Source organism: Podarcis bocagei (assembly GCF_964188305.1).
Source record: "Podarcis bocagei genome assembly, chromosome: 3".
Taxonomy (NCBI): domain Eukaryota; kingdom Metazoa; phylum Chordata; class Lepidosauria; order Squamata; family Lacertidae; genus Podarcis; species Podarcis bocagei.
Window position 1 is genome coordinate 18,696,400 of NC_138127.1, and position 13,613 is coordinate 18,710,012.

At 41.2% G+C, this 13,613-nt stretch overlaps 1 protein-coding gene across 14 annotated transcripts in view; it reads right to left on the reverse strand.

Moving 5' to 3' along the window:
* The window catches only part of LOC308583243 (dystonin-like), a 313,796-nt gene that overhangs the window by 21,438 nt on the left and 278,745 nt on the right, over nucleotides 1–13,613 (reverse strand). For all 14 annotated transcript variants that reach the window (XM_081187021.1, XM_081187022.1, XM_081187032.1 and 11 more), the window contains 7 exons: nucleotides 13,194–13,349; nucleotides 12,728–12,934; nucleotides 10,688–10,807; nucleotides 6,681–6,850; nucleotides 5,479–5,638; nucleotides 4,314–4,508; nucleotides 2,980–3,108 (listed from right to left, as the gene is read on the reverse strand). In XM_081187021.1, coding sequence (XP_081043147.1) covers nucleotides 2,980–3,108; nucleotides 4,314–4,508; nucleotides 5,479–5,638; nucleotides 6,681–6,850; nucleotides 10,688–10,807; nucleotides 12,728–12,934; nucleotides 13,194–13,349 — 1,137 coding nt within the window. The remainder of the gene's footprint in view (nucleotides 1–2,979; nucleotides 3,109–4,313; nucleotides 4,509–5,478; nucleotides 5,639–6,680; nucleotides 6,851–10,687; nucleotides 10,808–12,727; nucleotides 12,935–13,193; nucleotides 13,350–13,613) is intronic.

The following is a 13,613-nucleotide window of genomic DNA, read 5'->3' on the forward strand; positions in this document are numbered from 1 at the left end:
ACACAACTTTGTGAGACAGTACTACTTAGATATCATAGCAAGTTAATTACTTTTGGACATGTTTCAGGAAACCCAGTGGATTGATTATTTAATCAAACCACACACTCTACTAAGAGCACCTCTGCTCAGTTATATAACTGGGCCAGCATATATTTATGCAGACTTCTAGGGACCATTCACTGAATTCTTGGACTACAGGATGCTAACATGTCGACTGCAGAAGTAACTGACCTACTGAGCTATCTAAACCTCCTTTAGGCCAGACTGTGCGTTGGATCAGGCAAAAGTGTCCCTTCACTCAACTCTCCTGGCTGAGACAGCCTCCTGCTGCCTGCTGATTCATCCAGGGACGGGGGGGGGGGGTCCTGATGGAGGGAGTGGGCAGGGCTGTGCTGACTTGAGATTCACTGGATCCCAAGCCAGTTTCACTACTATTGTGTGACAGCATCCGGTCTGGACTGGACCCGAACATCCTTTACCCTCCACGCATCTTCCATTATTGTCACCCTGAGTAGCAGGACTTACGGATATGGCAGTGGCCTTGCTGCTCCACAAAGCTCCACATGTGGGAGGATGGCGCCCTGAACCAGGAAGAAATCAGGACCTATCTATCTGGGTTACGAACTAATGCCAACTTCCCTGTGGCACTTGTTTCCTGCTTCCTGTGGATAAGGAATAGGGGATGCAAGCGTCTGAGGCCCACTTTCACTGGGGTTCAGATAACAAAAGAACAGTCCTCTTCTTGAGAATTTTGTTTGAAATGCTCGTCTCAAAGATACCTGAGAATTCAGATCTCCCACAAATGCCCTTCTATTTGTAAAGTGACAAAACACAATACAGCCTTTACTGTGATGGTCCCCACCCCCAAAATTCCTCCACTGCGATAAGCAAAGTTATTATTTTCCCCTTTTAATCAGGTTTTGAGCCCTCCTGGATATTTTGGCTGCTATGTTCTCTGCTGTTGTTTTAGACTATCTTCTATATTTTATGGGGTTTTTTACTGTGCACATTGTAAGTTATAGGCCCTAAGTCATCCTATGCTGATATGGAAAATGAGAAAGTGAATTAAGGATATATAACATTTTTCAAGAGAAAAGATTTATGAGACTTTTGAGTGGTGTAGGAGGTGGACTAGGGTAGAGAGAGCAAGAGCATAAATGTATTTCCCTTCATACCTAGTTTAATGCATTGACCCACTGTGCCTATCGGCCCCAAAGCCCACAAGGAGAGGTAAATTCTGAATTATCTAGGAGACCTAACCTCTATTAAACCAAGTGCAATTTTTTTTAAAGGGTAATTGGTTGTGAAACTGAGCTTTTCAATACAAAATAAAGGGCTGAAATGCCTTCCTTGATAGAGCGGCAGTCAAGTAACCCCACCAGAGTAGGGTAAGAATTTGAAATGTTGCTACACGAAAAGATTCCTATTAGACATTTCCTTCACAAAAACAAAGGGGAAAGCAGCAGAACTAAAGTATATGATATATTTAGCTTTAGATAAAAGTATGTTTGAAGATACTCCAAACTTCACATTGTGTTAAAATGCGTCTTCACTCAGAACTTCTACAGCTTGTAAATTTTTAAAGTGTGGTTTACATTTTAGCTGCCGTTATTGTACGTTGTTATCCTGTGTTTACGTATTGCTTGCTTTGCCTAGAGAACTGTGCGTGTAAGGAAAGAGAGAGAGAGAGAGAGAGAGAGAGAGAGAGAGAGAGAGAGAGAGAAAGAAAGAAAGAAAGAAAGAGAGAGAGAATATGAGAAAGAGAGAGAGAGAGAGAATTTGCTTTTTCTTTGGTGAGAGAAAATCCAAAGAGAACCATCTGGAGCCTGTTCAGAGGGAATGACAGTAAACAAGATATTCTCTTCTTCATTACCAATATAGCGTCTGGCAGCCTTTCAATGATCTCATTGTATGGTAACAGATACATAAAGACTAGCCGGGGGGGGGGGGAATGGTGGAGCTGGAGGAGTAGCTGCACAAATGGCCTGACTCACAGCGTAGACCATTACCAAAAGAAAAGAAAAGAAAAGAAAAGAAAAGAAAAGAGAGAAAAAGGTGGGGGGGGAGAAAGTGGGTTGGGAGTGGGGAATGACAATCCAACTGAAAGCGATAAAACTATGGGAAGAACTACATGTTACAAGAGACAAAAGCAGCAGCTACACATCTCCTCAAAAATACATAGCAAAACAGACCACATGATGTGATGATGTGGTTGCATTGCGAATTTTCCCACTCCACTTCATTTACCATAATCACAATCTCCCTTAGCATGCAGATCTGTCCTAGACTAGTGTAAACAAGTAATGATCTGCACCTTCTGCATGTCTTGCTCTTATCCACTATAAATGAACTGCCAGTGGTGTGCTAGCCTGGTGGGTCATAAATTTTGCAGGCCTTGTTCAACAGAGGGGTATAATGGCTTCATTCTTACCACCTGACTTCTATGACGAGCACTATAAATATTTAGCCAATTACCCACTTTCTTATGCCTTTGTCCTGAAGTGTTTCCTGCTAGCATTTCTTTTTTCCTGGAAGAGAAGGCTCAACCCACTGGGAAAGTGGCCTACAAAGTATGTATGTAAAGACTGGGAGTAATAGGAAGAGAATGAATTTGCTACTAGAATTCTGCTGAATCTGACTTCTTGGATAGAGAGGATTGATGGCCTGGGACATGGTCTATGCCAGTCTTCAAGGGGTATGAGAGGTTCTACTGCAGTTTAATAACTGTGTTGCTATGAATATCAAGAATTTTATTATGGTTTGGGAAGGAAACATTTAAAGTAAGTATACTGATTTTAAGGTGCTTTAGCTGATTGAGTTATCAATCACCCATCAAAAGTTTTCCACGAGCCCTTATTTCTAGGAAAGAAACTAATTTTCATTGCCAGATACAAATAAGTCATAAATAGTTTTATTTTATTCCGACCTTTTCATAAATCTAGTCTCAAGAGCCAGCACTGTCTCAATTATCTCACTCACCCGATGCTGATCTATTAGAGTACGCAGAGACTCTTCATCATCTGGGAGATTGCCATGGAAACGAAGGGCCTGTTCAGCCTCAGCCAGCCATTCCAGAAGAACGTGCACAACTGAGTGGAATTCTTCCGCCTGTATAAATGAAAGTGGAAAAGAAAGTGGGGGGGGGGGGAGAGAATGCTGTAAAAGGGATCTGGACTGAAAGAGTACAATGTTGGATTCCTCCCATGAGCAATGAACCTGTGCCCAGATTGGTGGAATCATTTATCATTCAGCAATGGAGGTACATTAACTTTCCATTAAGGAATCTGACATACAGCACTCTGATATCATGGCTGTAAAAATGTCACATGCTTTTAAAAAAGGATTTAATAAAGCCCATAGGCCTGTTTGTGCATGCTTTTAAATATATGATTGATAGCATATGTGAAAGTGGAATTCAGAGCAACCTGCCTTCACACTAACAAATTATCAGGTGGAGTCATGCTAGTGAATAATGTTAATTACTTTGTGGAGTGGGGGGAGCTAACCGAGGCTGTATATAGAAGAGCTGAAAGCAGTATCACTTTAGAGTTGTCACTGCCAGTTACAGCCTTTGCATGTTCATTGTGTGTGTGTGTGTGTGTGTGTGTGTGTGTGTGTGTGTGTGTGTGTGTCTTGCAATGGTCTTTGGTCAAAATGGTTTTTCAGATTTTGGTAGTGCTTTAAGAAGTGTCAGAAAAAGGCTGAGCCTCCAGCTTCAAGTGGCGCAACATGAGTTAGTGAGGTATCTATGTGTGCACTTACTGCAGATACCTAATGGACAATGCCCATAACCACCACATTACTCTCCCTCAGGAGTGTCTGGAGGAGTTTGGGAATTGTTTTGAAATTATTTTCCCGATATTTTTTAGTATATGAAAGCAGCAAGGCTTCTGCACATGTAACTCTCTACAAAGAAAAACCAGAATGAAGTAAAAAAAAAAGTAGCACCGGCCTATCTTTCTCCTCATGATTCAAGAACTTTTTAAAAGGTTTCCTGTAGGGCAGGCTATTTGCAATTCAGTCTAGTCAAGAGCACCACTCCACTGACATGGCCTGGTGAAATAGCTGCAATTAGCAATCAGGACTCCTGTTTCAACTTTAATGTCTTTTGCATAAGCTGCTTTGTGCTTATCTATCCATTGCTTCACCGTGGACTCCTTAACTTATGCAGAACCTGGTGGCACAGGCATGGCACAGACAAGGCCCTCCTTGTCTCGTCGCTTCCTATGCGGCAATGATACCCAGTGAATGCATTCCCAACCCATGCATAGGCTGCATCTGATTGAAATAAGTGTAATTGGTTCATTCTTCACCTGGTGGAGGGCTTGTTCCAGTCGTGTTTGCTTGGAGACGGACAATGCACACACCGTCTCCCACCGAGTGCCCAGCTCCTGCATCTGGACCTTAACCCAGGAGGAATCATCACGACTACCTTCTATCAGTTCACGAGCAGAGCGTTTCAGTGCCTGGACGCTGCCTGTCCTTTTTCCCAGTTCCTTCTGGAAGGCCTAAGAAAAGGAAATAAATGGTTCCTTCTATTATCTCCCCAAATAATAGAATAACACAGCTATCACAACTATGGAGAAAGTTCATTTTTATAGACTTAATTTTAAAAGAAATTAAACTTAACTGAACATTATTTTGTTTTCTAATGTGAGTCCCGTAAATATTTTCATCCCCCTGTCTGGCTTTGTTTTATTCAATCCTTGCTACTCTACCATATTTGAATTTCCCCCTCACTTCTTACAAATCAGTAGTCCTACATATATTCTGAAAGAAACCGTTAGGTCAACAATATCTTCCTTATGCAATGTGGGATCACGTGAACACTGCCAATTAAAAAAGAAGACAACATACTGAAACCCCCTGAAACTTTCACTAGGAATCTCGAGGCACACAAGGAACTGAAAACTAGTGCAAGCTTTGATAACGTGGGGCTCCTTCACTCTCCCTGCCTCTCTTATACTCCTACACTCTGATCCAGGGCTCCACATCTTCTGCAATATTTTGCTGAGACAGTTTCTTTTTGTCTCAGTTCTATATGTGCAAAAGCATGTGCCCACAAATCTCTTGCTTCCTTTAAAAGACAACGGGCAGCCCTTGCAGATGGTGCATCTCTTATAAATGGATTGGACTAAAAAGCTAAGGCTGCTAATGCTATTACCCACTGCTTCTGAGAAACTTTCAAGAGCGTTTTTAGTTCTAATAATCCGAATTAAAATCTGCATGAAGAAAAATGTAGCAGATCAACTTTAGCACTGAAGGCAAGTTTCAGATAAATCTTGTTCGTTGCAGTCAGCAAGCTCTTTTCCCTCTCCAGCCAGTTTTTATACCACAGGCCAAGGTTTTTAACCTATTGAACGGGCTCATCAATCTTTCTTAAAAGTTACAAACTGACCCAACAGGCATTTACTCAAAATGCTTTGAACAGCTTGATTCAAAATAATATGAAAATGACTGTAATTTTGTGGCCATTACCTTGTGATTATCTATTAAGTTCATCACTAAATCAATGTCTCCATGCACAGGCTGATCTTCGGCCAGCTGCGGTTCCACTTTGTACAGCCAATCTATGAGAGCTTGAAGAGCATCAGTAAATTGCCCAGAAAACAGCAGCGCTTCTTCCAGTTTGTTTTGTCTGAAATGGGAAACAAGACAGACACAGTGAAAAAAAGGGGGGAAGAGTGATTGCAGATCTACAGGAACCCTATGCCCATGCACTCAGCTATATGACTCTAACACCATAAATCTAGGTCTCTTAGGATTCATCCTACCTTCTACAGCTTCCTTCATTTACAGCCTTTCCACAGTAACAACATTTCTGCTTCTATCATGCCAACTACTAGTTCCTACTTCCTAGACCCCTCGCCCTGCCTCCAATCAGTCGCTCTTCCAGGGGCTACATGCTCTTCCAGTTTTACCACCACCCCTTCCTCTCTTCCAACTGGGCTGGGGGAGTTTTCAGAGGTAACAATAAACAAAACAAAATGTTCTGGCTTTATACACCTCTCTATCAAGACCAAGTGGAGGAGCCAAATGAATATATTGTTCATATATTCAGGAGACAAGATTTGAGCTCAAACCTAAAACTAAAGGAATATACAACATAAAGAAAAGTGCGTAGGAGTTGGACCATGCACTTCCCATTTTACAGGGCTCTTTCTTTTGAAATGGAGCTCTAAACCACCCCAGAGACCTTGGCTGAATATGAAATGGGCCTCCTCTGCCTCCTACCACCCTTGGAAGAACAAACCAATACATTTTCTGCAGCTGGCTTATTCTGAGATTTAGGCTGTTATACACACTCCCGTTTACTCTGCATCCAGTGCATTTCCAATGTTGGTTTGAGAAACAGTGTACACATGATGCTAGAGATAATCCACACCTATCCTTTATCTAGCCTGTCATTCCTTATTAAATGCTGCATTTCTGATGCCTTCTCCCCTTCCCAATCAGCTTCATCTTAAGCGAATAATGTGTACACAGTCTTAAACACTCTAAGGGATGGGGAAGTGGAGCCAAGAACCTACATCCTCTGCTCAAAGTGAGACTCTCATAATTTTATTCTGACCAGGGACATTCACTGAAGACCAAGGAAAATGGGATGATAAGGAGAGAGTGACCTAGCTACTGCTTTACAGAGCCTCTTTTAAGTAAGATGCAAAGCTTTTTTGTCTTACCTTTCTACAGATTTCCCACATACTGTATCCCATTTGTCTCTGAGTTCACTCAGCATATCATCCAGTTTCAGATTGTCATCAGCTAGGGAAGTTTTTTCTTTCAAAGCACGTCCACTTCTATTTGTGGTGTCATACACAGAATGTTTAGCTCCAAGAGACTTCTGGAACTCCTGTTCAAGAAAGGGACCCAATATGAAGCACACAACACACATAACCTACAAAACTTATTTTGTGCCGTTTGGAGACAAAGACCACACTCATGCATCACAGTAAGCCATAAAACATGGCTTACAATGCATGGATGAATTATGCCCACTTCACTCTTCCCATCTCATGTGCAGAGGAAACGAATCAGCTACAATCCCTGGCTTAGCGTTACATCTGAACCAGGGATCGTGGTTTGTTTCTCTCCCAACAAACCACAATTTCTAGCAAAGCTCCGCTTTTGGCTTAGCAGTCATGGCTTGTTGACAGTGAAATAAAGCATGATCCCAAAGCCAAGGATCAGGGTTTGAGTCTTCTGTGTATTAGTAGGGAGGAAATAAACAGCCCAGCTAGGCGTGTTCATGGTCAATCACTATCTATGATTTATCAGATGTGTGAACAGGGCCAAACACAATGAATGAGATTTTCATACAAACTACATTTAGCAAGGAAATATCATGAAATGTCACCGGGACATTTAGATTCCAGAACCCGCTGGCATTTATTCCAGAATATACCTCGTGTCCCTGGGATCAATAAGACTATCAATCAAATGACTTTAATTGAGCAATTAAAATAAGTTATGCAAGAGAAATGGTAGCAAGGCATTAGTGCTCAGCTTGAAGTGATAGTGCACAAGTTTGGACTGTCTTCTACAAAGCATTTACACCAAATCACTAGCATTCAAATCAATGTAGAAGTCCATATTAAATCATCTGAAACCCAATACCTTAGGTTTACTGACTTATGGACTAGAATAAAGAAGCTACACTGGAAAATATTATTCCATTCTTTACCATTAAAAAAGGAACATGACAAACCTTAGGTTATCTTGCATTCAGTACACTACTTAAGAAAGTATTAAATGCTAAATACTACAGAGAGTGAGTGCTCCCCATGTAAACAATCAAATGCTTGATTATTTCTGTATTGCTATCTTCTCTGGAGTACGGCTGTGCTAAGATTATCAAGATGTACATCTAGCATGCTTTTGCAAGAAGACACAAATAAGGAATCCGCCAAAGAAATGTTGGTCAGTAGAAACGCAAGACTCAATTTTGTGAATTCTTTGGTGGCTATATCATTTACAAATATTCTCTAGAATGAAACTCACAAGCAATTACAGTCATTGACTCAAAAAGCATTATCCTACCAATGTCACTTCTGTAAAGTAAATGGAGGTTGACTTGTAATGAGGTGCATATTAACCTAAAAATGTGGGGGGGGGGTAGCTGATGTGGTGACCTAAATATGATTTGGACCTCCAATAGCCCCAACCAACATGACAAATGGTCAGGGATGATGGGTGTTGTAGTCCAGCAATTTTTTGAAAGATACCCCTGCCTTAAAACATATCAATATTCTTTTTTAAAAAAATATCCTTGAAAAAGGGATTAAGACAAACTACACGGCCCATTCTTTCTTCACTGACTTCTAAATATAACATGCAAAGAGCTTGGTGGTGGTTGGGGACTGATAAAAAGGCAATGGATACTCCTTCAAATCTTTAGCAATATGAGACAGCTCATTTTTAAAATCTTCATCTCTCCTTATTTGACAAACTCCCAAAGAATGAAGCCAAGTTATTCCATATATCAAATAGAGCCTAGTCTACGGTCTTTAGCCTTAGATACTAAAAGCATTAAAACCTTCAACAATGGCTCAGTGGTTTACTTTATAAAAGGAAGATTGAAAACATGCAGCAACCAAAGGCATGCAACATACAAATATTTGCTAAGAGGAGTAGCTAGGATTTTTTGAGGCTATTTTATGACTGTCCATGTATCGGGGGAATGAGAGGTTAATAGAGGTGGACAAGTCAGTATGTTTCCAGTGTGTGTCAGTTTACCAAATGTGCATTCATAAATCCATTCCACCCCTTTTCTGAATTAATCTGCATTTTTGAATTTAAAAACAACATGAAAATTTGAATTATTATTTTTTAAAAAATCTAAAAATGTTTCCCCACAAAACACCCATTTCTAAACATACTAGTTGCCAGCTGAGTGTAAAAATCCAGTCCCGGAAGTAGACTGGTGGCCATTCTGAGCTCTTTTAAAACTCAAAATCCTTCCAGAATGCATATACTGATGGGATTATCATCTGATCAGGGGTGAGGTGTGTAGTTCAGTGTTAAGACCCATCCTTTGCATATAGAAGATTCAGTTCCTGGCACCTCCAGGTGTAGAATATTCCTATGTGAAATCTGTGTGAAATCACATCCAGTTTGGTATAAGGCAGCTTCTGGTGTTCAGAAAAGGCAGTGGCCGTCATAATTAAGCAGAGCTGCTGGTGGATATGAATCCACTTGCACGTTATCTTTTATTTATAGTAATGATCTTACCCATTCATCTAGTCAAGACAAGTTTTAACACCCTCTACATCCATATAGAGTCTTTGGCACTAGGACTCAGTAAACTGTGTATAATGAAGGGGAAAGTGCTGAAAGCTAATTCAAAGGCCTCAACAGTCAATTTTATTCTATTTAACAAAGTTCACACGCTGGTTGATTGTAATAAAACAAGGAATATTAAAAGTATCAATAAAAACAGCTAAAACAATAAATAAGAATTAGAGTTAGGTAAAAGAGGCTAAAACACACATCTAGCTTTCTGGATAGGCTTGCCTAAACAAAAATGTCTTAAGGCAGGCTTCCTTAAACTCGGCCCTCCAGATGTTTTGAGACTACAATTCTCATCATCCCTGACCACTGGTCCTGCTAGCTAAGGATCATGGGAGCTGTAGGCCAAAAACATCTGGGAGGACTGAGTTTGAGGAAGCCTGTTTTAAGGGATGGCAGAAAGAGTACAGTAATGGTGCCTGCCTGATGCAGACAGACAGGGAGTTCGAAAGTGTAGATGCTGCCACATGGAAACAACGGTTTCTTACAAAAGGATCAAACCACCTAACAAGAAACACAGTGGAAGGCAAAACAACAACAACAACAAAAACTAGCAGTAGATGTCCAAAGCAAACAAAGCATTAAGAAAGAGTGTTTTGTTTTTTTAAGAGCAAGGTGCTAAAATTTGATTGACAATCAAGATATTGAGAGTGCTAGGCAGACCAAAGTAACAGTAATTCTTGAACTTCAGCATACAAGTAGTTTTGCAGAGCAGATAATCCCTGTTCACAGTGTGTCCCTTTCCCTATATCCATTCAGAAGACGCCCAGGTTTTAAAGATTACATTTCATCTGCACATCACCAGATTTATGGAAAGGCGCTTGACAGCTGTGGACCCTTAACAGAAAAACTCTCTTTTCTCCTACTAGAATGTTCATTTGTGTTGTTGACAGCCCCACTGCATCTAATGCATTTCCAAGTGGTGGGGGGAATTGTTTCACTAAAGCGATTAAGGATTTGTCCATCAAACTGTACTTTACTTATTTTTTTGAGATAAGCTGGGTTGTTTTTTGTTTTAAAAAAAAACGTGTTACAAATGGTGATCCACACAATCTCGGAGCCCGTCTTGAGTGTAGTTAAACTCTAGCAGATCCTATTGTCCTATAACATTGCACACAGGAAAAAATAGCATAGTGCCCTTTATCTTGTTCCTATGATTCTTTACTATTGTGCTTTTCCTTTCCACATGTAGTTTCAGAAGATGGAACCCTGCAGAGAAACCTCCCAGCTTCTATTTATTTTACAAGCTGGAAAACTGCCAGTGTTTGAATTTGATGGTGGCAAACATTCCAACCTAGTGACCAATAAATCTCCCTCCTCCTGCTAATTACACAGTGCTTGGTTCACTGGCTTTCCTGCCATCTGATTGGACAGCCTCTACATTCCATTACCAGTGACTCACCTTATGCTGGGCAAGCTGCATCTTAATTTTGTCTGGATCATTTGCAATTTCAAGCTCTGTATCCAGAGTCTTTTCTGAATCATCCAGCCATTCAGTAAGTTTGTTCCAGGCTTCATGGAACTGTGGAAAAGGAAGATTTTCAATTACATACATTGATAGGCATAGATTATGCATTCAAAACATTCAACACACATTTAGCTTTGAAAAAATATTAAGGGTTGCATTCAGTTAGGTTTCACTCAGAGTGTATGCACTGAAATTAATGGGTCTGAGTCAGTCATGTCTACTAATTTAAATGGGGGGAGGGTGCAGGGTAGGCGAGGATGGGAAGTCAAGTTGTATTGGCAGAACTCATGGTACTGGCTTCCACTGGCGCAACAACTTCGTTGAATCAGACCCACAATATTAAAAGCCAGGCAATCCAGACTGGACTCACACAAATAAATGTTGGACCAAAGGACTATTTCCCTTTTAGAGTGATGCAAATTATTTGAAATTTCTCTGCGATTGCTCAGTCAGCAGAGTATAAGGTTCAAGCCCCATGCTGGGAAAATCCAAGACTCCCAACCTCTGTTGACACAGTGACATATCTACTTGACCAGGAGTGGCCCTTTCTGGCCCGAGGGCCACTCTGAGGGTTGCTGAACCCTTCAAGGGCCACATACGCTCAGCACAAATGCAAATAACATGCTGCCACCCATGCACCCACCACATGTAGAAACATACACTATACATACACACACATACACACAACATAAGGTAAAGGTAATGGGACCCCTGACCATTAGGTCCAGTTGCGGATGACTGGGGTTGCGGTGCTCATCTCGCTTTATTGGCCGAGGGAGCCGGCATACAGCTTTCGGGTCATGTGGCCAGCATGACTAAGCCGCTTCTGGCGAACCAGAGCAGCACACAGAAACGCCGTTTACCTTCCCACTGGAGCGGTACCTATTTATCTACTTGCATACCTAGAGGTCAATAAAACATGCATACTGTTTTTCTGCCAACATCGGTGCTGGACTAGGAAGAGGGGATCCTTTCCTCCTAGCCCAGGGCTGGAATGAGAACAAGAGGCCCCCAGTTACCCTGCCAATGTGCCTCTTCTCCTTTTGGCAAGGAAACATTGAAAGCAGGACCTGGAGCTCAGGAAACAGAAGGAAGTGCTTCTGTTTCTGTTTCTTGAGTTCAGTGTCCTATGTCTGGCATCACAGCAGAAGGAGAAGAGGCACCTTTGCTAATAAGTGGAGGAAGAGGTCCCAAATTTTCTGGGGGCAAGTAAGTTGCCTGACATAGCCTCATGGGTCCCATGTGATCCATGGGTTTGCCACTCTTTCCTTAGACACACTATCTTGTTGGGATGATTCACACATATGATAAAGTGCTGTTGTGAGGGTACTGCAATCATGCAGAGACTGCACTTCCTTATTTTTTATATGTGATGTTGTTTTGTTTAAAAATACCCCACATGACAATTGCAGCCCACATGAAAAAATAACACACACAATCAAAAGTTTGAGTTGCCTGCCTCATGTAGCCATCTCTCTGTCCCACCCAAATATGGGCTCTGATTTTCATCCACCTCCTCTACACATACAAAAAACCCTGAAATGACATGGCCCCTACACAGTCATATCCCTTTGATAATGAGCCTCAGCCTAAGTTGAAACTACAAAAATGTTGGGAAGGCTAGAAGCACCCATGTAGAGAGGTTGCACCTTGTTTCAGAAAATGGTGGATTAATGAAGGTGATTGTGAAAAATAAAATAAGGATGAACTTCCCATGCAAAACAGGAACACTGCTAATAAACATCTGCATCCATATACCACTCTGTTGCTGGGTTGGAAAGTAAAGATTCTACTTTCACTTTTGGTGTCGGGCCTGAAGAAAAAGCCATTCTGGCTCCCACTACTTGCCAAACCTGTTGAACTAATATTCCAGTTTCCTTTAGATGACTTAAAGTCATCACACTGTTCATTTAAACATGGGTTTAGTTACAGCAAGGTTACGCTCAAATTGTTATGGAAGACTTGCCACATTACCTGCTTGGCACGCTTCCTTGCATCATCCAAAGCTCTTCCTCTTTCCACTAAGCGCTGAACTACTTTTTCCCATCTACTCTGGACACTGATCAGCAGATTTTTAATGAGGACAACATCCTGTTTCTGGCTGAAGTATTTCAAATGTGTTCCAGTTTTGTCCAGCTCAATAATCTGGTCACGGTGGGCATTCACTTCATTGGCAAAGACCTTGTGAAAGAAAGAGAAAAGATATTATTTGAAAAGCTTCAGAGTCTTCTAGCATGCAGATATATACCTAAGAAGTGATGGTGTTATGCACTGTTTTATGGGTCAGAGACACTATAAAATGTCACTTTAAAAAACTGTAAAATGTCTTTGGATTTTAATGGTGCTGGCTTGCTTTAAACATTAATACAAGCCAGCCAGCCTGTGGGTCCAAGGAACGGGAAGAAGAAAGTTGCACATCTGTTGTTGTTTCTGTACATACCTTGTGTTCATCAATTTGAAATAAGACAGTATCCAAGATAAGACTTGGCCGAGAAGCTACTGTCAAGGTTTGCTCAGCTTGAGTAAGCCAGTTGATGAAGTCCTGCAGTGAGTTGTGGAACTCCATTGCCAAATTGAGAGCTTCTTCCAGTTTGATCTGCAAGAACACACCATAAATTAGCAGCAGTGGACAGTTTATACTAGGAACCATATAAACTTTATAGAGAAATAAACCAAATCATGTCTGAATGTAATTTGGAAGAAGGCCACTGTTGTCCTGTTGCCTACGCCGCCCCCCCCCCCCCAGTTTAATACTGGTATGCTCTGAATATTTAACAACACACAAGGAAAGATATTTCTAAAAATATTTCAGCAGAAACTGACAAAACAGAGAACCTACAAGGACTGAGCAGGCAGAAGA